This window comes from Tachyglossus aculeatus, chromosome 11 (assembly GCF_015852505.1).
Source record: "Tachyglossus aculeatus isolate mTacAcu1 chromosome 11, mTacAcu1.pri, whole genome shotgun sequence".
In the NCBI taxonomy this organism is placed as follows: domain Eukaryota; kingdom Metazoa; phylum Chordata; class Mammalia; order Monotremata; family Tachyglossidae; genus Tachyglossus; species Tachyglossus aculeatus.
The window spans coordinates 57757019-57782215 of NC_052076.1; the positions used below are offsets into that span (position 1 = coordinate 57757019).

General features: G+C 41.2%; 1 protein-coding gene across 2 annotated transcripts in view; it reads left to right on the forward strand.

The window, feature by feature from the left end:
- Positions 1 to 3496: 3496 nt before the first annotated feature.
- UBA2 (ubiquitin like modifier activating enzyme 2) overlaps positions 3497 to 25197 on the forward strand; it is a 29872-nt gene continuing 8171 nt past the window's right edge. For both annotated transcript variants that reach the window (XM_038753793.1, XM_038753794.1), the window contains exons 1-9: positions 3497 to 3659; positions 11609 to 11692; positions 13430 to 13500; positions 14536 to 14600; positions 18973 to 19073; positions 20737 to 20858; positions 22148 to 22215; positions 22527 to 22648; positions 24484 to 24583. In XM_038753793.1, coding sequence (XP_038609721.1) covers positions 3534 to 3659; positions 11609 to 11692; positions 13430 to 13500; positions 14536 to 14600; positions 18973 to 19073; positions 20737 to 20858; positions 22148 to 22215; positions 22527 to 22648; positions 24484 to 24583 — 859 coding nt within the window. In that variant the 5' untranslated portion in view covers positions 3497 to 3533. The remainder of the gene's footprint in view (positions 3660 to 11608; positions 11693 to 13429; positions 13501 to 14535; positions 14601 to 18972; positions 19074 to 20736; positions 20859 to 22147; positions 22216 to 22526; positions 22649 to 24483; positions 24584 to 25197) is intronic.

Genomic DNA, 25197 nt, shown 5'->3' on the forward strand with positions numbered 1-25197 from the left:
AACCCCTCCCCACCTCACAGCACTAGTCTATATGTACATACTTATTATATTTTATTAATGTGTATATATATCTATAATTCTATTTATTTATATTGATGCACGTTTACTTGTTTTGATGTCTGTCTCCCCCCTTTTAGACTGTGAGCCCATCGTTGGGCAGGGATTGTCTCTGTGTTGCTGAATTGTACTTCCCAAGCGCTTAGTAGAGAAGAAACGTGGCTCAGTGTCAAGAGCCCGGGCTTGGGAATCAGAGGTCGTGGGTTCTAATCCCAATCAATCAATCAATCGTGTTTATTGAGCGCTTACTGTGTGCACAGCACTGTACTAAGCGCTTGGGAAGTACAAGATGGCAACATATAGAGACAGTCCCTACCCAACAGTGGGCTCACAGTCTGTTCCCAACTCCGCCACGTATCAGCTGTGTGACTCTGGGCAAGTCACTTGACTTCTCTGTGCCTCAGTTACCTCATCTGTAAAATGGGGATGAAGTCTGTGCACCCCATGTGGGACAACCTGATTACCTTGTATCTGCCCCAGAGCTTAGAACAGTGCTTGACACATAGTAAGCACTTACAAATACCGTCATTATTATTAGTAGTGGCAGTACAGTGCTCTGCACACAGTAAGCGCTCAATAAATAGGATTGAATGAATGAATGTGAGCCCTGTGTGAGACAGAAACTATGGTTGATTTGATTTTATTGTATCTGCCCCCAGTGCTTGGCACAGAGTTAGGGTTTCACAGCAGTGGAGAAGCAGCGTGGCTCAGTGGCAGGAGCCTGGGCTTGGGAGTCAGAGGTCATGGGTTCTAATCCCAACTCCGCCACTTATCAGCTGTGTGACTCTGGGCAAGTCACTTGACGTCTCTGTGCCTCAGTTACCTATCTGTGAAATGGGGATGAAGTCTGTGAGCCCCACGTGGGACAACCAGATCACCCTTGTATTTACCCCAGCGTTGAACAAATACCATCATTATTATTATTCTCTGGGCCTCAGTTCCCTCATCTGTAAAACGGGGATGAAGCCTGTGAATCCCACGTGGGACAACCTGATCACCTGGTATCTACCCCAGCGCTTAGAACAGTGCTTGACACATAAGTGCTTAACAAATACCATCATCATTATTATTATTATTCTCTGGGCCTCAGTTCCCTCATCTGTAAAACGGGGATGAAGCCTGTGAGTCCCACGTGGGACAACCTGATCACCTGGTATCTACCCTAGCGCTTAGAACAGTGCTGGACACATAGTAAGTGCTTAACAAACACCATCATTATTATTATTCTCTGGGCCTCAGTTCCTGCATTTGTAAAACAGGGGTGAAGACTGTGAGCCCCCCGTGGGACAACCTGATCACCTTTGTATTTACCCCAGCGCTTAGAACAGCGGTTGGCACATAATAAGCACTTAACAAATACCATTATTATTATTATTATTATTATTATTATTATTCTCTGGGCCTCAGTGCCCTCATCTGTACAATGGGGGTGAAGACTGTGCGCCCTCCCGTGGGACAAATACCATCATTATTATTATTATTATTAGCACCCCAGTGTTTAGAACAGTGCTGGGCACATAGTAAGCACTTAACAAGTACCATCATTATTATTATTATTACCACCCCAGCGTTTAGAACATTGCTGGGGACTAGTAAGCGCTTAACAAGTACCACCATTATTATTATTATTAGCACCCCAGTGTTTAGAACAGTGCTGGGCACATAGTAAGCGCTTAACAAATACCATCATCATTATTATTATTACCACCCCAGCGCTTAGAACAGTGCTGGGCACATAGTAAGTGCTTAACAAATACCATCATCATTATTATCATTACCACCCCAGCGTTTAGAACAGTGCTGGGCACATAGTAAGCGCTTAACAAGTACCATCATCATTATTATTATTATTACCACCCCGGCGTTTAGAACAGTGCTGGGCACATAGTAAGTGCTTAACAGGTACCATCATCATTATTATTATTAGCACCCCAGCATTTAGAACAGTGCTGGGCACATAGTAAGTGCTTAACAAGTACTGTCATTATTATTATTATTAGCACCCCAGCATTTAGAACAGTGCTGGGCACATAGTAAGCGCTTAACAAGTACCACCTTGATGATGATTATCAGCACCCCAGCGTCTGGAAGAGTGCTGGGCACATAGTAAGCGCTTAGCAAGTACCACCATGATGATTATTATTAGCCCCCCAGCGTTTAGAACAGTGCTGGGCACATAGTAAGCGCTTAACAAGTACCACCATGATGATGATTATCAGCACCCCAGTGTTTGGAAGAGTGCTGGGCACATAGTAAGCGCTTAACAAGTACCACCATTATGATTATTATTATTAGCACCTCAGCGTTTAGAACAGTGCTGGGCACATAGTAAGCGCTTAACAAGTACCACCATAATGATTATTATTACCACCTCTGCGTTTAGAACAGTGCTGGGCACAGAGTGAGCGCTTAACAAGTACCACCATTATGATGATGATTATTAGCACCCCAGCGTTTAGAACAGTGCTGGGCACATAGTAAGCGCTTAACAAGTACCACCATTATGATGATTATTATTACCACCTCAGCGTTTAGAACAGTGCTGGGCACACAGTAAGCGCTTAACAAGTACCACCATCATTATTATTATTAGCACCCCTGCGAGTGGAAGAGTGCTGGGCACATAGTAAGCGCTTAACAAGTACCATTATTATTATTATTATTATTATTACCACCTCAGCTTTTAGAACAGTGCTGGGCACATAGTAAGCGCTTAACAAGTACCGTCATTATGATTATTATTAGCACCCCAGTGTTTGGAAGAGTGCTGGGCACATAGTAAGCGCTTATCAAGTACCACCATTATGATGACTTTTAGCACCCCAGCGTTTGGAAGAGTGCTGGGCACATAGTAAGCGCTTAGCAAGTACCACCATGATGATGATTATTAGCACCCCAGCGTTTAGAACAGTGCTGGACATGGTAAGTGCTTAACAAGTACCACCATTATTATTATTATTATTACCACCCCAGCGTTTAGAACAGTGCCGGGCACATAGTAAGCGCTTAACAAGTACCACCATTATGATTATTATTAGCACCCCATTGTTTAGAAGAGCGCTGGGCACATAGTAAGCGCTTAACAAGTACCACCATGATGATGATGATTATTACCACCCCAGCGTTTGGAAGAGTACTGGGCACATAGTAAGCGCTTAACAAGTACCACCATAACAAATACCATCATTATTATGATGATGATGATGATTGTTAGCACCCCAGCGTTTAGAAGAGTAGTGGTCCCATGGTTAGCCTGAGGAGAAGCAGAGGTGGTGAGGTCGGCCATCTTGGAGGCCGGCCCGCCCCCCTCACGCGCCCGTCACCTCGCGCAACGCGCAGGAGCGGAAGTGACGTAGAGGCCGCGCGCCCCCCCCCCCCGCGCATGCGCGGTCGTTGTTCCCTCAGTCGGTCGGTCCGCCGGGCGGTCCGGCGGTGGTTGAGGGGGTCCGGCGGGCCTTCCCGCAGAGCGGGCGGCCATGGCGCTGTCGCGGGAGCTGTCGGAGGCGGTGTCCGGGGGCCGCGTGCTGGTGGTGGGCGCGGGCGGCATCGGCTGCGAGCTCCTCAAGAACCTCGTTCTCACCGGCTTCTCCCTCATCGACCTGGTGAGGGCCGGGATGGGAGGGGAGGGGAAGGGATGGGATGGGAAAGGATGGAGGGGCCGCGATGGCGGCGGGCCTGCAGGGGGCGCCAGCGGAGCGGGCCTGCAGGGGGCGCTCTTGGCTCCTCCGGATTCCTCCCCAGCCCCGCCCCCCTCACGTCAATCACTCACTCCCCCCCCCCCGTAGCTCATTCATTCAATCAGTCAATAAATCTATTGATTGATTGATTATTTATTTAATTAATTGATAATGATTAATAATTTGATTAATTAATTAATTATTTTCAGACTGTGAGCCCACTGTTGGGTAGGGACCGTCTCTATATGTTGCCAATTTGTCCTTCCCCAAGCGCTTAGTACAGTGCTCTGCACACAGTAAGCGCTCAATAAATGTGATTGATTATCATCATTTATTATTATTATTTATTTTATTATTATTTATTTATAGTTATTAAATAATTATTAAGTGATAATTGAACTATTAAATAATAATATGGTTATGGAGTAATGATTTATTTATGATGTTATTTATTTTTATTTATTATTATTATTGTTATTATTATTTATTTTTATTATAATTTAGTTATAGTTATTAAATAATTATTAAGTGATAATTTAACTATTAGATAATAGTATGATTATGAAGTAATGGTTTATTTATGATGTTATTTATTTTTATTTATTATTATTGCTCTTATTTATTTTTATTATTATTTATTTATAGTTATTAAATAATTATGAAGTGATAATTTAACTATTAGATAATAATATGATTATGAAGTAATGATTTATTTATGATGTTATTTATTTTTATTTATTATTATTATTGTTATTATTTATTTTTATTATTATTTATTTATAGTTATTAAATAATTATTAAGTGATAATTGAACTATTAAATAATAATATGATTATGGAGTAATGATTTATTTATGATGTTATTTATTTTTATTTATTATTATTATTGTTATTATTATTTACTTTTATTATTTATTTATAGTTATTAAATAATTATTAAGTGATAATTTAACTATTAAATAATAGTATGATTATGAAGTAATGATTTATTTATAATGTTATTTATTTTTATTTATTATTATTATTTATTTTTATTATTATTTATTTATAGTTATTAAATAATTATTAAGTGATACTTTAACTATTAAATAATAATATGATTATGAAGTAATGATTTATTTATGATGTTATTTATTTTTATTTATTATTGTTGTTATTATTTATTTTTATTATTATTTATTTATTTATAGTTATTAAATAATTATTAAGTGATAATTTAACTATTAAATAATAATATGATTATGAAGTAATGATTTATTTATGATGTTATTTATTTTTATTTGTTGTTTGAATTTATTATTTAAATCTGTTGATTTATTCGATCGCATTTATCGAGCCCTTACTCTGTACTGTGCCAAGCGCTCGGGATGTCCAAGTCGGCAACATCTAGAGACGGGCCCTACCCATCAGTGGGCTCTTCATTCATTCAGTCAGTCGTATTTATTCAGTCATTCAGTCATTCAGTCGCATTTATTGAGCGCTTACTGTGCGCAGAGCGCTGTACTAAGCGCTTGGGAAGGACAAGTCGGCAACGTAAAGAGACGGTCCCTACCCAACAGTGGGCTCTTTATTCATTCATTCAATCGTATTTATTCATTCAGTCATTCACTCAGTCGTATTTATTGAGCGCTTACTGTGTGCAGAGCACTGTGCTAAGCGCTTGGGAAGTCCAAGTCGGCGACATCTAGAGACGGGCCCTACCCAACAGTGGGCTCTTTATTCATTCATTCAATCGTATTTATTCATTCAGTCATTCACTCAGTCGTATTTATTGAGCGCTTACTGTGTGCAGAGCACTGTGCTAAGCGCTTGGGAAGGCCAAGTCGGCAACATCTAGAGACGGGCCCTACCCAACAGTGGGCTCTGTATTCATTCATTCATTAAATCGTATTTATTCTTTCAGTCATTCAAGCATATTTATTGAGCACGTACTGTGCACAGAGCACTGTACTAAACGCGCGGAAAGTCCAAGTCGGCAACATCTAGAGACGGTCCCTACCCAACAGGGGGCTCTTTATTCAGTCATTCATTCAATCGTATTTATTCATTCATTCATTCAATCGTATTTATTGAGCGCTTACTGTGTGCAGAGCACTGTACTAAACGCTTGAGAAGTCCAAGTCAGCAACATCTAGAGACGGTCCCTACCCAACAGTGGGATCTTTATTCATTCATTCATTCAATCGTATTCAGTCATTCATTCAATCGTATTTATTGAGCGCTTACTGTGTGCAGAGCACTGTACTAAGCGCTTGGGAAGTCCAAGCCAGCAACATATGGAGACGGTCCCTACCCGACAGTGGGCTCTTTATTCATTCATTCAGTCAGTCAGTCGTCTTCATTCATTCAATCCTACTTATTGAGTGCCTGCTGTGCGCAGAGCACTGTACTAAGCGCTTGGGAAGTCCAAAGTCGGTAACATCTAGAGACAGTCCCTACCCAACAGTGGGCTTTTAATTCATTCATTCAATCGTATTTTTTCATTCAGTCATTCATTCAATCGTATTTATTGAGCGCTTACTGTGTGCAGAGCACTGGACTAAACGCTTGGGAAGTCCAAGTCGGCAACATCTAGAGACGGTCCCTACCCAACAGTGGGCTCTTCATTCATTCATTCATTCAGTCAATCGTATTTACTCATTCATTCAGTCGCATTCATTCAGTCAGTCGTATTTATTGAGTGCTTACTGTGCTCAGAGCACTGTACTAAGCGCTTGGGAAGTCCAAGTCGGCAACATATAGAGACGGTCCCTTCCCAACAGTGGACTCTTTATTCATTTATTCAGTCGTATTGAGCGCTTACTGTGTGCAGAGCACTGTACTAAGCGTTTGGGAAGTCCAAGTCGGCAATATATAGAGACGGTCCCTACCCAACAGTGGGCTCTTTATTCATTCAATCGTATTGATTGAGCGCTTACTGTGTGCAGGGCACTGTACTAAACGCTTGGGAAGTCCAAGTCGGCAACATATAGAGACGGTCCCTACCCAACAGTGGGCTCACAGTGTGCAGAGCACTGTACTAAGCGCTTGGGAAGTCAAAGTCGGCAACATCTAGAGACGGTCGTTCATTCATTCATTCAATCGTATTTATTGAGCGCTTACTGTGTGCAGAGCACTGGACTAAGCGCTTGGGAAGTACAAGTTGGCAACATCTAGAGACGGTCCCCACCCCGCAGCGGGCTCACAGTCTAGAAGGGGGAGACAGACAACAAAACAGAACATATTAACAAAATAAAATAAATAGAATAAATATGTACAAATAAAATAAGTAAATAGAGTAATAAATACGTACAAACATATATACATATATGCAGGTGCTGTGGGGAAGGGAAGGAGGTAAAGCAGTGGGGATGGGGAGTGGGAGGAGGGGGAGTGGAAGGAGGGGGGTCATTCAGTCAGTCGTATATGTTGCCAACTTTTACTTCCCAAGCGCTTAGTACAGTGCTGTGCACACAGTAAGCACTCAATAAATACGATTGAATGAATGAATATGTTGCCAATTTGTACTTCCCAAGCGCTTACTACAGTGCTGTGCACACAGTCAGTGCTCAATAAATACGATTGAATGAATGAATGAATGAATATGTTGCCAACTTGTACTTCCCAAGCGCTTAGTACAGTGCTCTGCACACAGTAAGTGCTCAATAAATACGATTGAATGAATGAATGAATAAGCAGCGTGGCTCAGTGGAAAGAGCCCGGGCTTTGGAGTCAGAGGTCATGGGTTCAAATCCCGGCTCCCCCACTTGTCTGCTGTGGCACTTTGGGTAATATTTATTACTCTATTTTACTTGTACGTATTTACTATTCTATTTATTTTATTTTGTTAATATGTTTTGTCTTGTTGTCTGTCTCCCCCTTCTAAACTGTGAGCCCGCTGTTGGATAGGGACTGTCTGTATATGTTGCTAACTTGTACTTTCCAAGCACTTAGTACAGTGCTGTGCACACAGTAAGCGCTCAGTAAATACGATTGAATGAATATGTTGCCAACTTGTACTTCCCAAGCGCTTAGTGCTCTGCACACACTAAGGGCTCAATAAATACAACTGAATGAATGAATGAATTTGGGCAAGTCACTCCACTCCTCTGGGCCTCAGTTCCCTCATCTGTAAATTATTGTATTTGTATCAAATAACTATCACCTGTCCACATGTTTTGTTTTGTTGTCTGTCTCCCCCTTCTAGACTCTGAGCCCGTTGTTGGGTAGGGACCGTCTCTCTATGTGGCCAACTTGTACTTCCCAAGTGCTTAGTACAGTGCTCTGCACACAGCGCTCAGTAAATACGATTGAATGAATAAAATGGGGATGAAGACTGGGAGCCCCCTGTGGGACAGCCTGATCAACTTGTATCCTTCCCAGCGCTTAGAACAGTGCTTTGCACATAGTACGCATTTAATAAATGCCATTATTATTATTATTGTTATTATTCAATCGTATTTATTGAGTGCTTACTGTTCTAAGCCCTGAGGAGGTTACAGGACGATCAGGTTGTCCCCCGTGGGGCTCACAGCCTTCATCCCCATTTTACAGATGAGGGAACTGAGGCCCAGCGGAGTGAAGTGACTTGCTCAAAGTCACCTAGCTGACTAGTGGCAAAGCCGAGATTAGAACCCATGACCTCTGACTCCAAAGGCTGGGCTCTTTATTGAGCGCTCACTGTGTGCAGAGCACTGTCCTAAACGCTTAGAAACTATAATTCCTCAACGGAGGCAACCTCTGCCCAACATTCATTCATTCAGTTGTAGTTATTGAGTGCTCACTGTGTGCAGAGCAGTGTACTAAGCGCTTCAGAAGTCCAAGTCGTCAACATATAGAGGCGGCCCCTACCCAAAAACGGGCTCACAGGCTAGAAGGGGGCGACAGACAACAAAACAAAACATGTAGACAGGTGTCAAAATCGTCAGAACAAATAGCGTTATAGCTATATTCATTCATTAATTCCTTCAATCGTATTTATTGAGCGCTTACTGTGTGCAGAGCCCTGTACTAAGTGCTTGGGAAGTCCAAGTTGGCAACATATAGAGACGGTCCCTACCCAACAGTGGGCTCACAGTCTAGAAGGGGGAGACAGAGAACAAAACAGAACATTTTAACTATATGCACATCATTAACAAAATAAATAGAATAGTAAATCTGTACAAGTAAAATAGAGTAATAAGTCTGTACAAATATATACAAGTGCTGCGGTGAGGGGAAGGAGGTAGGGCCGGGGGGGGGGGGGGGCGGGGAGAGGAAAAAGAGGGCTCAGTCTGGGAAGGCCTCCCGGAGGAGGTGAGCTCTGACACGAGTTTACAGTCTAGAAAGCCCCAAGTCACCCTGGTTATTTGGGTTGGGAGGCCTGGGGGCGGCTCAGGACCCCCATAGATTCTCCCCGGATCCCCTCCAGACCCCCTAGGACCTCCCGAGCTCCCTGCCCGGACTGCTCGGGGACGCAGCCCCCACCTCCCTCCCCACCCCCGCCCCCGGACTGGTCCCATTCTCTCCAGAAAAGGTTGTTTTCCCTTTTAAATAAATAATAGCATCGTATCTGTAGCTCGCGGTTGCTTAGTACGGTGCCTGGCACATAGTAAGCACTTAACAAACAACGCTTGGCACATTGTAAGGGCTTAACAAATACTGTAACTATTAAATACCACAATTATTCCAGCGCTTCGTATATTGCCTGGCACATATTAAGCACTGAACAAATACTATTATTGTTATTATTTTGCACCCACAAGGCCCTGGGCCAAAGCAATGAAAAGCCCAGTGCCGGCTCTCCAAGTTGGTCCTCAGAGGGTCTGGGCGCAGACAGGGTTTCAGGCCGAGGTGATTTGTTTATTGTTCCCGCAGTCAGTCGTGTTTATTGAGCGCTTATCCTGTGCAGAGCACTGTGCTAAACTCCTGGGTGAGTACACTAGAGAAGACCCAGTCCCTGCCCACAGCGGGCTTACAGGACTTGCCGGGACACCCAGCTACCAGCAGGATGCTCAGAAAGGGCCCAGGGTCACGCCGAGCTGGTTGCGATCATTTTCACCGTAATACTAATTATGCTATTTGTTGAGCTCTTACTAAGTGCCAGGCACTGTACTAGGCAAAGTACAAGTGTAGCTCAGGCCCAGGCAATCCTCCGCCCATCCAGCATTAAGGAGCTGCACCACTGGGCTTCTAAAAATGTTTATCATTCTGCAAATTGACAAATCCTACAACATCTGTTGTCCTCTCCTAAACATCTAGGCTCATCAGGCCACAAATAGTATAGCAGATAGCAGTCAGTGAGCATTAAGTACTCTCCCAAGCACTTAGTACAGTGCTCTGCACACAGCGCTCAGTAAATACCATTGATTAATTAAAAGGTATTCGTTAGTAATCACCATGTGCAGAGCACTGAATTAAGGGCTTGGGAGAGTACAATACAACAGGGTTGATAGACATGTCCCTGTCCACAAGGAGTTTACAGTCTGGAGGAGTCCAACAATAAAATAAATTGCAGATAGGGGAAGACGTGAGTTACAGCTTCAGGCCACTGAAATTGTCTTATTTTCCTTTCCTAAATCTGTCACGAAAATTGTAAACCTTAATCGATCTCGTTTGACATGGTTTGTCAACATAATCAATAAAAGGTAACAGTGTTTGATGTCCCTTATCTGACGCGGCTGTAGGGACTCCGATAAACTGATGGCTGAAAATTGTGTGTTACCTAACGCAAAGCTACCATAGTTAATATTTAGGTACCACACAGAGTAACCAAAAGACATATGCATGTTCGTAATATTGGGTTAAATGTGAGGAATAGAGTGCCTGTTGCTTTAAATTATAGTTTGGTTAGCTGAATTGATTTTGGAGTATAAAAGTTTTGTGCTTTATAGATTTTAGCAAGTTTTGACTAACGTACTTTATTTCAAGTTGGGTGTCTTTTTTAATGTTTTCCTATAGATTTAATAGAGGCATTGGTTGGGCGTGGGTTTTTAATTTTGCACTCTTCTTCTTGTTTTGGTGATTTTTGTCAAGGGTGTGATCCTGATTTGTTTGGTTAATAGAATCAGCTGCAGTACCAGAATTTATCACTTTTGGTCAGGAGTTTGTATTTTTTAATATAAAGCCCAGCTTGAGGCCCTGAAAATTGCAATTGCCTAATATATGCCAAATTTGATCCTTTCTCCAGCTGTATTCAGAACCCTCATTAATAGCGGAAGTTTAAGTACATTTCATTAGTATTTGTAGGAATTTGCATAAACTGCTGTGTTTGCATAACGTGCAAATCTTAATTGATGACATACAATTGAATTAATACAGGTGGATATATCGTGTGCAGTGAATAAGCGATTTGAGTTAAATGCAGCATAGAATTGCAATGTGCATTAACACACACAAATTTTTTTTATGCCATTTCAGGTTTTTCTGTTGTCCTTATCACAAATTCCAGGATGATAATATTCAAGAAAATCATGTCATCCTGTAAGCTTTGTCAAATATCTCTGAGGAAGTTACTACCAAAAATGAAGTCTCTTGACTTCTGTATGTATCTTTCAGTTGTTTGTTTATGTCAGTGTCTGTCTCACCCTCGAGACAGTAAGCTCATTTTTGGCAGGGAACATATGTACCAACTGAATTGAATTGTGCTCTCTCAAGTGCTTAATACAGTGCTTTGCACACAATAAGTGCTCACATACCACTGATTGATTCTTAACTCTACAAAGTATTTTACCAGCCTAATTAACTGTAATTGTGGTGTGATTATTTTCCAACTAATAGAGCAAATCTAGAAATTCTGGGCTCGCTTGGTGACATGAGAAACGATTCTCTAATATTCTAGTTGCTGTTTTGATTTTTCTAAAAATGATGCATTGCAAATTGCCCAAATGTTACGTAGTAAGTTTTATGTGCTTACAGATTGATCTGGACACCATCGATGTCAGCAATCTCAACAGACAGTTTTTGTTTCAAAAGAAACATGTCGGAAGGTCAAAGGCACAGGTAAATAATACTAGAAGCATAAATATTTTAAGGAATATATGTGATCTGAGACTCATTCAAGAAAAGCCTCAGAAATATTATCCAATTCAACATTGTCCCTTGGAGGTGAGGATCAAAAAGGGGAGAAGGCAGAGATATTATTCACAGATAGATGAGGGAAAACTCAGACACTAAAGTTTCAGCCTCAAGTCTATTTCACTCCTCCCTGTCCTTCTCCCTCACCTTCCTGGTCACATTTCCCCATCAGCCACCTTAGCAGTGCTGTCTCGGTCTGGTTTGCTTATATGCGTACTTTGTTTTTTCTCGACTATATATAAATTCTCACTCTTTTACCTATTGTACGTTTGGCAGTTTATTACCTCTTGCTTCCCATTAGATTGTATAGTTCTTGAGAGCAGGAACTCTTGTCTTTTACTTCTCTTTTATGTTACTCTTTATTAGTGTAGCGCCCTGCACAAGGTAGATGCCCAGTAAATGCTGATGGTGATGATGATTGTGATTGTAGAGCCAGAATTACCAACTTATGTATTGCACTGGCACTCCAGTGCCATAATTGATCAGCCTGTTTTTTACGGGGAGAACACAGAATAAATGTGTAGGTGTAGATTGTAAAATGTTATATTGTTTGTATCACTATGCCTACGCATTGAAGCAGTGTGGTCTAGTGGAAAATTCACGGGCCTTGGAGTCGGAAGACCTGAATTTTAATTCCTGCTCTGCCACTGGTCTGCTGTGTGACCATGGGCAAATGACTCAACTTCTGCGCCTCAGTTACTGTAAAATGGGGATTGAGACTGAGCCCCATGTGGGAGATGGACTGTGTCCAATCTGATTATTTGTATCTCCTCAGCCCTCAGTACAGTGCCTAGCACATAATAAGCAATTAATAAATATCATTAAAAATTAGCGTATTAGTTTACCCTTTCATTGCGCTGAGTTTATATATAGTTCAGATAGGCAATACTTACAATAATTTAATCTTATTTATTGGGGGCTTACTCTCCACAGAGCTCTGTGTTAGACACACCCCTGATCTTAAGGCGCTTACACTATGAAGCACCGAGTACTGGACACCGCCTGCTGGCATTATGACTTTACTTCTGGATTCTGAAGCCAGCCACGTAGTCAGCACTAGAAAAGATTAAATCGTCCTCCAAATTTAGACAGTAACCCTTAATAGAGAAATATGGTTTGGAGCTCCTGCTATTTTGGGGTTTTATTTATGGAATTTTTTTGTTTGCTACTGAAAGTTAGATATTTCAACCATTTGTGTTCTCAAGTTTTTACCTGAAGTATCCATTCCCATCCCAGATACCCACCACATACCCGCCCCCCAATACACTCAGAGAAATAGTCACAGTAGTCACCTAAGCCAACTGTCAGTGAAACAGGGCCTGAGAAGACGATAAGACACCCTCATTGTTGGTCATCCTTGCTGGGCTCCCAGAAGTTCCCACTTTTGTCCGCTTTATCTGTTACGATGGCTGGATTTTCCTTAGAGATTTAAAGATCCCCCAGGTTGAAAACCTCTGGATATTATGCTGGCTTTCTTAAGGGGAAATGGAGTAGTTACTGGGGATGGCATTGGCATATGCAGATAGGGATGGTTTGAAAAAAAATTCTTAAATTCAGGTTCAGAGTGAGCTGAAAGAACAAACTAATGAAGAATATTAGGTGGGTGGTATAGTTGGATTTCGAATGAAGGAAAAAATAGATTAATTGTTTTTCTTTTTTCAGGTTGCAAAGGAAAGTGTTTTGCAGTTTTACCCTGAAGCTAATATTGTAGCTTACCACGACAGCATTATGAAGTATGCTTTAATCTTATATGTTTGGATATTTGTTGTACACATCTAATCATGTGATTCTTAAAATGTCTGTGATGTAGGGTGTTCTCAATGGTTTAAATGCTTTTTCTTTAGTGGTCATTATCTCAATATGTTTTAATGTATATAGGTACAGACAAAAATGACATAAATATATTTTTGAGGACTTTTTTTAAAGGATCTTGGCCTAATTAAGACTAATGAGATCATTGTTACATGGTAATTCATACGGAAACCCTTTGCTAGGTAGTTTTTAAGTGTGCAGTCACCCGGGGTCCCAGGTAGGGCCAGAACTATGTAATTCTGGAATTGATTTTACCATAGAAAGGCCCTCTCCTGTCTACATTACAGAACCCCAGCTCTCCTTCCCCTTCCTGGTCCAGACTTGGGGACCGGCAGAGCCTCGTATACTGTGCAGCGGGCAATACACTCTCCAGCTCTGTTCTCAAAACACATCTCTTGCCTTCACGCGATCATCCAATTTCTGGACTAGGGATTGAGGGTCCAGACTCCCAACGTTCCCCACCTTGGGAGGAAAAACCACACCATTGCCTGCCCGCAAATAGCCCCTCTTCCATCCCATGCCAAAACCCAACCCCCATAGAGCACCTGTATACCTGGGACCACTAGGAATAAATGCCTTAGTGCCATCTGGCAGGGCTGTGGTTTTTACACAGACAGAAGAGCCAGAGAAAGGCCTGGTGAATCCCGCAGCTTCACCCTTTGGCTCTTTCTGAGCATCTCATTAACAAATGCAAGTCAAGCCAGATTTTCACAGCCTTGCTGAGTTGAGCCTAGTCACTAGTTCTAAATTTGGAGTATCAGTCCAAATAATAAATACCGAAGTATGCTTGGTATTGCTCACTACACAGTGTCTGTCTGGTACCTGTACTTGAAATATGAGTTACCGACACTGTATCTATTTGAATACAAAATATATGCTACTTTCGTTCTTTAAATTGAATTTAAAAAATTCAAAGCCAGTTGGGTTTTTTAATATCGTTTTTTTCTTTTCCATAGCCCTGAGTACAACGTGGAATTTTTTCGGCAGTTTATACTAGTGATGAATGCTTTAGATAACAGAGGTAAAAACTTCTTTGGTTTTTAGGGGTGGGCCTTTGTGGGCTGCCAGGTTCTTTAGGCTCCTATCTTTTCTCTTCTGCTACACCCCCAACTCATCCTCTTCATTTTTCACTGAAAAAAAAACCATCGAACTTTTGCTTGCTCTCAAAGAATGGTCTAGTGAAAAGAGCCCAGAATTGTGAGTCAGGAGACCTGCGTTCTGTTCCTGACTGCTGCTGTATGTCCTTGGAAAAATGACTTAACTTCCCTTCCTCAGTTTTCTCATCTGTAAAATGGGGATTAAATACTTGTTCTCCCCCTCCCGTAGACTGTGAGACTCTTGTGGGTCAGAGACTGTGTCTGATCTGGTTGTGTTGTATATGCCCCACTACTTGGCACCTAGTAAGCACTTAAATACTATTAGACTCTGAGCCCCATGTGGCACCTGATTATCTTGTATCCACCCCAGTGCTTGACATAATAAGCATTTAACAAATACCACAATTATTATTACTATATTTCCATTCCTCTGGGAAACTTTCAAGTCGCACCTTCTTATTGGTAATGGATCCACCACAAGTCTATATCCAACTCCTTGAGCAGCTTCACTTGTGTCTCATCTTTGCCAGACTCAAACACAAGTGGCAAGAAAGAATCACAGTGACTCAATCAGTCAATGGTATTGTCTTTATTGTTGTTATTATTATTAATCCCCTGCATACCTTTCCCCTACCTGGAATCTCTTCTGCACTCAGCTAAACAAAATTTAATCTATCCTCTCCTTTAAAGCCTCCTTAAAAAGTCACTTCCTTCACAAAACCTTCCCTGATTTTCCCTGCATGTTAGTCATATCATCCCATCAATCACTTCAGCTTTCATTTGTTTATTGACATGTCTATTATTCATCAAGCATACTCAGATTATAGATTATCTCTCTAATTATTTTATAAGATCTTCCAAGGTAGGAATTGTGACTTGTATATTTTCCAAGTGCCTAGTTTACAGGGCCCTCCTCATAGCAGGTGCCTGATCACTCATGCTGATTCTTTTAAATTTGGTCAATCCCCAGGAGAAAAACCTTATTTTTCATTGTTCAGTGAACTCTTTATTGTAATTTTACGATTACTGAGAGGGTAAATAAATCTGATACGATTAAACATTTTTTAGGTTCGACATGGCATTGTTTGAAGGGCGCATTGTAGTTTCAGCCTGTTGGAATGTCACAAGAGCAACAGCTTGAGAGGGAAGATGGCCTGAGATGTAGCTGTTGAATTTGAACAGAAACTGACATCAAATTTTTCTTTCCCTTTTTTTCAATTCTGTGTGTGAAATATTTCTTGTAATATTAGATCCTCAATCCAGTGATGCAACTCTTCGTTGAATTTCCATACTGATTCATTTTGGTTCAAAAACCATATTTTTAATCAAGACCAATAAATAATCCTGACCTATAAAGTTATGTGGAGATGAGCATAGTTTGAACATAGCCTGAAGTATGGCTTCCCCGTTACGGGACGGGAATGCAACCGATAATTCTGTTGTATTGTACTCTCCCAAGCACATAATGCAGTGCTCTGCACATAGTAAGCACTCAATAACATTGTTTGATTCATTATGATTTCTTCTTGCCACTTGTGTTTGAGTCTGGCCAAGAAGACACATAAGTGAAGCTGCTCAAGTAGTTGGATATAGAGCTGTGGTAGATCTATCGCCATTATAGAAGGTGTGACTTGAAGGTTTCCCTGAGGATTGGAAATGTAATAATAATAATTGTGGTATTTGTTAAGCGCTTATTATGTCAAGCACTGAGGCGGAAACAAGATCATCAGGTGCCACCTGGGACTCCCAGTCTAAGTAGGACAGGTACTGGTGCCCCATTTTGCAGATGAGGGAACTGAGGTCCAGAGAAGTTAAGTGACTTGTCCAAGGTTACACACCAGACAAGTGGTGAAGCCAGGGTTAGAGCCCAGGTCCTCTAACGCTCAGGCCTGTGCTCTTTCCACTAGACGATGCTGCTTCTCTACACCGTATGCCAATGCAGGCATCCAGATCTCTAGTTGCAAATGGCAGCTTAGTTGCATAAAATAAACTGGGTAGGACTGGAGCCCTGAGGTAATTCGGCCTTATCCTCTTGGGGATAAGGAATGGATCAAGGAGAGTATCTTTGCATAAAGCTAACTGGGTAGGACTGGAGCTATTAGGTAACTTTGCTTTATCTTATTCGTGGTAAGGAACGCATCAAGGAGAATATCCCTATCTCTGACACAATCTGCCGTATCATAAGCAGATTCAGAATCTCGATTAACTTCTTAGAGTCACCAGATGTATTAATCAGTAGCCTTTACTGAACACTGTGTAGAGCCTAGTACAAGGCGCGTGGGAGAGCACACAACAGAAATAAAAGACATGGCCCTTGCCCTTGAGGAATTTTCAGTGTAGTGGTGGAGACGAACAAAAATTGTGTACAAATTTGTGGGAGTAGAAGTGAAAACATAGGTACAACTGGTAATACCAGGAAGATAAGGAAAATGAGTAAGTGGGGTATGTGAATCAATATACTGCTATATCCTGAGTAGCACTCTTAATTAGTTCCCTGAAAGTAGAGATAAGCAAAAGAGCATTAAAAGAAGCATATTTTCCCATAGGAAATAATAGAAAGTACAATAACAGTGTAAAATTGCAGTACAGCATAAAGGTGCTTTGTGCTAACAGATCTGCCTTTATGCTAAATATATCAATCAGTGGTATTTAATGAATGCTTATTATGTGCAGAGCAGGGTGCTAAGTGCCTGCTAGAGTACAGTACAACAGAATTAGCAGACACGTTCCCTGTCCTTAATGAGCTTATAGTCTGTCATTGATGCTAAACTGAAATGGACACAAAGATAAGCTGTGACCCCAGAGAGACCATAAAGAGAATGACTGTATACATAAAGTGCTAAAGATTTGGGATGGCCCACCTAAAGTAGTGGAAATGTCAGGAAATGCTTCCTGGAAGAGATGAGCTTGCTTTGTTCCCACACTCATCATTCACATCTTGTATCTCCCACCCATCATGGTTTCAGATCTTCCTCCTTCAGGCTGGGTCTTGATAGGCCCCAGGAGTTTGCAATTCATTCCCTCTATGATTCCTGAAGGCGCTTCCCCCCAGTCTTCCCCACTTTGCATCCCATTCCTTAAGATGAATGGTCCCAGGCCTTCTAGGGCCTTGTGAGGAAGGGGTGCTATGCCCAGCAGTCCAGACGGTCGAATCCTCAGCTCTCCGAATGACTCTTCTCGCAGGGCCACAGACAGTCCACATTCACAATCCGATCCTCCATGGAGACAATCTATAATTCTTTATATTGGGGGGATGTGGTTTGAGTTTCCTTGTTCCAACTGGTCGAATCCTCAGCTCTCTGAGTGACTCTCCTCGCAGGGCCATAGACAGTTCACAATCCGATCCTCCATGGAGACAGTCTACAATTCTTTATATTAGGGGGATGTGGTTTGAGTTTCCTTGTTCCAACTGGGCAGCTGTAATGTTGTTGCTGGTAAAGGATTTTATCACTGAGCAATCTTGAAGGCCACTTTGCAATTCAGGGGATACCGTCAATGTGAGCGTGGAGCATGTCAGACAGTTGTCAGTCCAGCATTCTGCTTCATGCATGGACGCCATGATTCATACAACCATGTCACAGTATGATGAAGTCAGTGAGATGCCATTGTTTAGCAGATGCATCCAGCATATTTTTTTTTCTTTACAAGAAAGGTAATATTGATGATTCCAAGATGGTGTTTGGCATAGACACTGAGTAAAAATAGACTGGTTTAGGTGGGCTGCTGACCCAGGTTTAGTAGTGCGGGAGGGTGGGAATATTTAACACTGTGCTGGCCACCTACTCATTTCCACTACCTCATTGCCAAGAGACGGAGAAGCGGCCAAGTGGAAGAAAGAGGGGTGGGCTGATGGGTAAGTTTGTTTTATTTACAGAATGCCTCCTCACTGGGTAACATGGGAGCAAGGCCGAAGACAGAGCCAGGCTGTTACCATTCTCCTAGGGTCAGCCATGGTCTCCAGAAGCCCAAGGGAGAGGATGAATTTCAAGTTTGTAGTTCCATTTCAAAATTACGTCCCGTGGGCATATTTGAAAACTGGATCATTGACTAAGATATTAAGGATGAGTTCATGTTCATCTATTGGTTATGCCCAGTGTATCTGGAATTTAATATGCAATTACGGTACTTCATTATAATTGAATGAATTTATGGGGAAGGCTGTGATTTAAATGGTTTCAGGGGTTGATTGGGGTGGCGGAAAAAATAGAGGGAAAGGTGCTTCAAATAACGTATTACCTACTGTCAGTAAATAATGGCTGGTTGAAAGGACATAACTGTACCTTGCCTGTCTTACAGCTGCTCGTAATCACGTGAATAGGATGTGTCTGGCTGCTGATGTCCCCCTTATTGAGAGTGGGACCGCTGGTTATCTTGGACAAGTAACGGTCATTAAAAAGGTAAAGCAAAATGAATAGCTATTCATTAGCATCAATTACTTTTGCCCTAAACCAAACTGACTCATTTGGAGAAAGAGAAGTGTTACTTAAATTTGATAGAAAAATGTTGTTGTCAAGGAAATGTTCGTCCATTTTTACTAGTGGTGAACCATTAAGCATTCATGCACTTGCACTAAATTGAACTGTCTCCAACCTCATTAAATTTGGATCTTAAAAAGACCCTTGCAAAAAAGCGAAAATAGTTCGTGTTCCAAAAAAGCTTTCTCTGTACTTCATTCAGTCGTATTTATTGAGCGCTTACTTTGTGCAGAGCACTGTACTAAGCGCTTGGAAAGTACATATTTCAGTTAGTTGGAGAGAAGCAGTATGACCTAATAGAGCAGGGGCCTAGGAGTCCGAAGGACCTGGATTCTAATCCTGGCTCTGCCGCTTGTCAGCTGTGTAACCGTGGTAAGTCATTTCACTTTTCTGGGCCTCAGTTCCCTCATCTCTAAAATGGGGATTAGGGTTGTGAACCCCGAGTGGCGCAGGGGACTGTGTCCAACCTGATTAGCTTGTAGCTCCAGTGCTTAGTACAGTGTCTGTCACAACATATGTGCTTAACTTTTTTTTCTTAAATGGTGAGTAGACCTCCCCCCCCGACGCCTACAAGAAGTTTGCACTCTAGTCACGCTTTAGGTACTATATCCCTGACATTGGGTACAACTGTCCTCTGTGCACAGCTAATTGTTGAGCCTTCCAGCAGTTCACCATTAGCCTATTTGATCCGAGAATCTAAAGTTGGAAGAACCTTGACTGCTTCGTCTGTTCCCTGATTTCTAGAAAAGATTCCATGTGTGTCTTTCCAGGAGGATTGTTATTTACATTGTCCCTTAAAACCTCCAGAGAAGAAACTTTCACAGTCTCTTTTGCTAACCAGCTATCAATGTCTGGAAGCCCATTTTCATGAAGTTTTGACATGCATTTGAAACCCTTTCCCTCTTGGCCTTTGCTTTTGGGAAATAGAGGATGTCGTTGATGTTGTTATGGTATTTAAGTGCCTTCTGTGAGTCGAGCACTGTCCTAAGTTCTGGAGTTGATACAAGTTAATCAGGTCAGATACAGTCCCTGTCCCACATGGGGGCTCACAGCCTAAGTAGAAGGGAGAAGAGGCATTGAATCCCCATTTTAAAGGTGAGGAAACTGAGGCACAGAGAAGCAACTTGCCCAAGGTCACCCAGCAGACAGCTGGCAAAGCCATTGACTCTCACTCCTCTGACTCCCAAGCCGATCCTCTTTCCACTAGACCACACTGCTCTGTACCTCCCTTATTGGGAGTGGGACTGCTGGTTATCTTGGACAAGTAACGGTCATTAAAAAGGTAAAGCAAAATGAATAGCTATTTATTAGCATCAATTACTTTTGCCCTAAACCAAACTGACTCATTTGGAGAAAGAGAAGTGTAACGTAAATTTTATAGAAAAATGCTGTTTAATTTTAGATTGTTTAATTTTGAAATTTACCCCTCCTTAAAGTGTTTTCCAGAAACGATAAAGTATCAAGAGTCTCCGGTGTTTGACATCCTGTTCCAATAGAGAGCACTTAGGCTGTTGCTGGCATAAGGGATGTGGAAAGCTAGTAAATGTCGGGTTGTGAATGTTCATTTGATTTTCTGACTCTACAGGGAGTGACAGAGTGTTATGAGTGTCATCCTAAACCAACCCAGAAAACTTTTCCAGGCTGCACAATCCGGAATACCCCTTCAGAACCTATACACTGCATCGTTTGGGCAAAGTATCTGTTCAAGTAAGAAAGATTTTCTATTATTTACAGGTTTTAATGTGGTTTGTCCAATAGTAGAAAAGGTGTAAAGTTGTTTAGTTGGAGGTTTTATCTGATACTTAAAATTCCAGAATTGGGCCTGAGCTTGGTGAAACTCCCCAGTGATGTTAGCACCAAAGAACAGAGTTGGGGGACAGAAAGCATTTTGAGTGGCCTGAACAGGGTGATTTAAAAAATGAAAAACAAATAAAATTCTTCTCTGCTTTAACTTTTTTGTAGCCTGGGTGTTCGCTTTTCTTTGCTTCCTCCTTGTTGCTCCTAACAGTTGACATTATTTACCGTTCATTGTGTGCTACTATTTTATGTGAGCAGGTTTCCTTCTTGTGGAAAAAGATAGACTTGGTCTTTAAAACTACTTTTAAGTGATTCTTTAATTTTTTTAATTCCTTTGTTTCCATAAATACTTAAAGACATTCTTTGACTGATTTTTTTTGGAAGATTAATTTTCTACATAAACTCTTCCACTTTACTAAGTAGTAGCATTAAGAATTATTGGATTTCCAAATACATGTAGTCTGCTCCCTTCAGATGAGTTGAATCAGGAACAGAATGTATATGTGAATTCTTTCTGGCAAATCATTGAATTCTAATGTAATATTAACATAAACAAAAATAATACCAAAATTTGTAAGCCTTAGAAGCAGGGCTTGAAAGACCTTTTAGGGTTGATGTATTTAATTTAGATTTTATGACTATCAAACTTTTGTCAGCTGCTGGATGTGTGTTTCTGTGGTGTTTAGAGTTCCTTTGTTGCCCATCTGTTTCACTTCATCATGGTAGCTTTATCAAGTTTTCCCAGTTTTAACTTTGCTTTCAGGGTCTCGGTACTCTGTGACAAATCATGGATTTGGAGAAATTGTTCCATTTTACTTTAGCTTTTAGGGAAAAATGTAGTAAGATTTCGTTCAGAAAAGTGGCCTAAACTGTACTTTTCCCAAAGGCATGTACCTTTCTCTCGGAAAAGACTTAACTCTTTAGTCATTTCATATTCTTTCTTGGGTCTCATTTCAATAACATAATAGACAAAATGTCTGTAAGCTGGAAATTAATAAGGGGCTTGGTTGTCTAGAAAGACTGATATGTTGCCAAATCAAATACAAACCCAGGATTAGTATAATGAGGCAGAGTAGACCCAGAGAGTAATGTATTTTGCTGAAAAGTCACTTAGGCTTTTGGACAGCAAAAAATGGCTTTTTTATCAGCGATACTTGCCTTTCCTTGTGTGTAATGTCTCCTTGCTTTTTAAATTGCAGTCAGCTGTTTGGAGAAGAAGATGCTGATCAGGAAGTGTCCCCTGACAGAGCGGATCCTGAAGCTGCCTGTGCGTGAAATATACAGGATTGGGACTGGGGTGGCATTTCACTTTAATCATCACATTTTCATGCGTATTTTTTTTTTAATCAGTTGACTTTCTTGAATATTAACATAAAATGATAGAGAGAATAATGACAAAAAAGGGTCTTTTCCTTTTGGCCTTTCTCAGGCTTCTTTTTTCCTTGACTTAAAAGTGGGGGAAATCAAAACGTGTCCAAGGCAGGTGAATGGTTATATTTCCAGAGCAATTTTAGTTTTATCCTCCCACTGTTTTAAGTACATTCTATCAGTAATTTAGCCATTTGCATTATTTTTCAGGGGAGCCAGCAGAAGCAGAAGCTAGGGCAAGAGCATCTAATGAAGATGGTGACATCAAGCGGGTTTCCACTAAAGAATGGGCTAAATCAACAGGATATGACCCCATTAAACTTTTCACCAAGGTACCTTGTTCCAAACCCCTGCTGGGTTGGTTTTCTGTTCGGGGTGTGTGTTATCTAACTGAAAGAGGAAAAGTTTGAAAACCAAAAATTTCAGCTGTCTGAAAACGTTGTGAATCTTCAGAGTTAAAAGAAGAGGCTTTTTTGTTCTGCCTCTGTGTATTGTGTGTATCTTCCTTTTAGATTTGGAGATATTGTTTTGACTCACCAACAATTTGTTCACTTGCTCTCTGCATTTCCATCGGCAGGAAATGTGCTGGTTGTAAAATAAGTGAGATTTACAGATTTTTTTTATTCATCTGCATAAATAGATTACTCTCAGTAGTCTAGTAACTATTTACAAGGCTTGGTTAAAAATATGACGTAAGGTTAATAATACTGGTATTTGTTAAATGCTTATTATATGTCAAGCACTGTTCTAAGCACTGAGGTAGGTAGAAGGTAATCAGGTTGGACACAGTCCATGTCCCACATGGGACTCACAGCCCATCTCCTCCCTGCCCCAAACCCATATCCATAATTTGTTTATATTAATACCTGTCTTCCCCTCTAGACAGTAAACTCAGTGGGGGAAGGGAATGTGTCTGCCATACCGTTGTGTTGTACTCTCTCAAGCCTTTAATACAAGTGCCCTGCACAAAGTATAGACTCAGTAAATTAAGGGAGAACAGGTATTGAGTCCCCATTTTGTAGCTGAGGGACTGGAGGCACAGAAAAATTAAGTGACTTGCCTAAGGTCACACAGCAGACAAGTGGCAGAGCCAGAATTGGAACCCAGGTGCTCTTTCAGTGCTTAGAACAGTGCTTGGCACATAGTAAGCACTTAAGTAACATCATCATTATTATTTCCACTAGGCCACACTGCTGCTTGTCTTTCGAGGAAATGGATTTAGATTGAAATGGACTAATCCAGTTATCCCAAATCCCTAATTTTTCATCATCAGGAGCCGCATTTATTGAGTTTTGCTGTGTGTATTGGGTGCATGAAGAATATAAGGTCCTTGAGGGCCGGGAATGTCTTGTGTTTCCATTGTATTCCCTTAGAACTTAGTTCAGTACTTGACACTCAAGCTCTTAATAAATAACATTACTACGGTTATCTTGACAACAGTAAAGTAGAAAGCATGGACCCTACCTTTGATGACCTTCAATTTAATAACTTCTTCTGGCCCTCTTATCCATGAAGTTAGGAAAACCCAGGGATGCTACCTTTTGGCTTTGAACATGGGGGTAGGGCAAAGAGGTAGGGGAGATAGAGGGGAGAGCAAAAGAAAAGGAGGGATGGGAAGGAAGGAGAGAGAAGTACTTGCTCCCCGCTGCTTTATCATCTCCTCACTGACTTGGGCTAAGGCAGAGATTGGCCACTCCAGGTTTGTAGGCACACAGTGGCTGTGTAATAATGATGGTGTTTGTTAAGCGCTTATTATGTGCTAGGCACTGTACTAAACACTGGGCCCCCGTAGCTGCTTCATCCCTGGAGTATCCCTTGGGCTGCCCCTGGTGACCTGCTGTAAGTGGGCCAAAGACTTGACCTTACTGGGCTCTCCCCTCTTCCCCCCCAAAATCATAGCCTACCATGAAGATTATAGCGTGGAGTCTGGGCATTTCATTTCTTTCCGAAAGAAACGTTCATTTGCGTGCTTGGATTGGGTCTTTTAATGAGACCTATGTAGTTGTTAGCAGTTGGTATGTGTTGCTATGTGCCAGATCCTTTTTATTAAAAAAAAAACAACTATCATTCAGTGTAGCGAAATAGTATTAGCTGCGAAAGAAAGTCTTTTTATATACCGAGTACGAATCAAAGATTTTAATCTTTCAATTTTGTTATCTTTCCTTAGCTTTTCAAAGATGACATTAGATATCTACTGACCATGGATAAACTGTGGAGGAAGAGGAAATCTCCGGTACCATTAGACTGGGCTGAAGTACAAAGTCAAGGTAATTTTTTAGTATGCCATGAAAACACCAATAATCTAAGTATTCACATATATACTTCTTCTGAGTAAAAATGCTTAAATTCACCTCTTTATCCCAGTGAAATAACATTGGCTGAATTTATGTGACCTTAAAGTAGGATAAAAATGAGTTTTGTATATTGCCTTTAATTTGCACTTTTATCTATTCAGTGTTCTTTCACATCAAGAGAAATTCCCGGCCATTGGCTTTAAGACAATCATCTCCCTCCCTGTTTATCCATCTTCTTTTTTCCAATTCATTCCAGCTTTTCACTCTTCTTTCCCCTCAAGCTGTCTACTCACTGTGTTGCTTTCTTGTCTCTCCTACTTACAACCTGTTGTGGAGCACACACCCCTCCGCCCCCCAAGCTAACAGACCGTAGCTCTCCCCATTTTCAGAGACCTTTCTGAAATCACATCTCTAGGAGACCCTCCCAGATTAATTTCTGATCTCCTCATCCGTTTCCCTCAATTACTGCTTTTGCACCTCCTCAGCATTTAAAGTACTGTCGTCACTCCCACCTAAAATAATTATGTACATAACTGATAGACAGTATTATTCCTTCTTCTATGTAATTTATTTTAGCATCTGCCTCT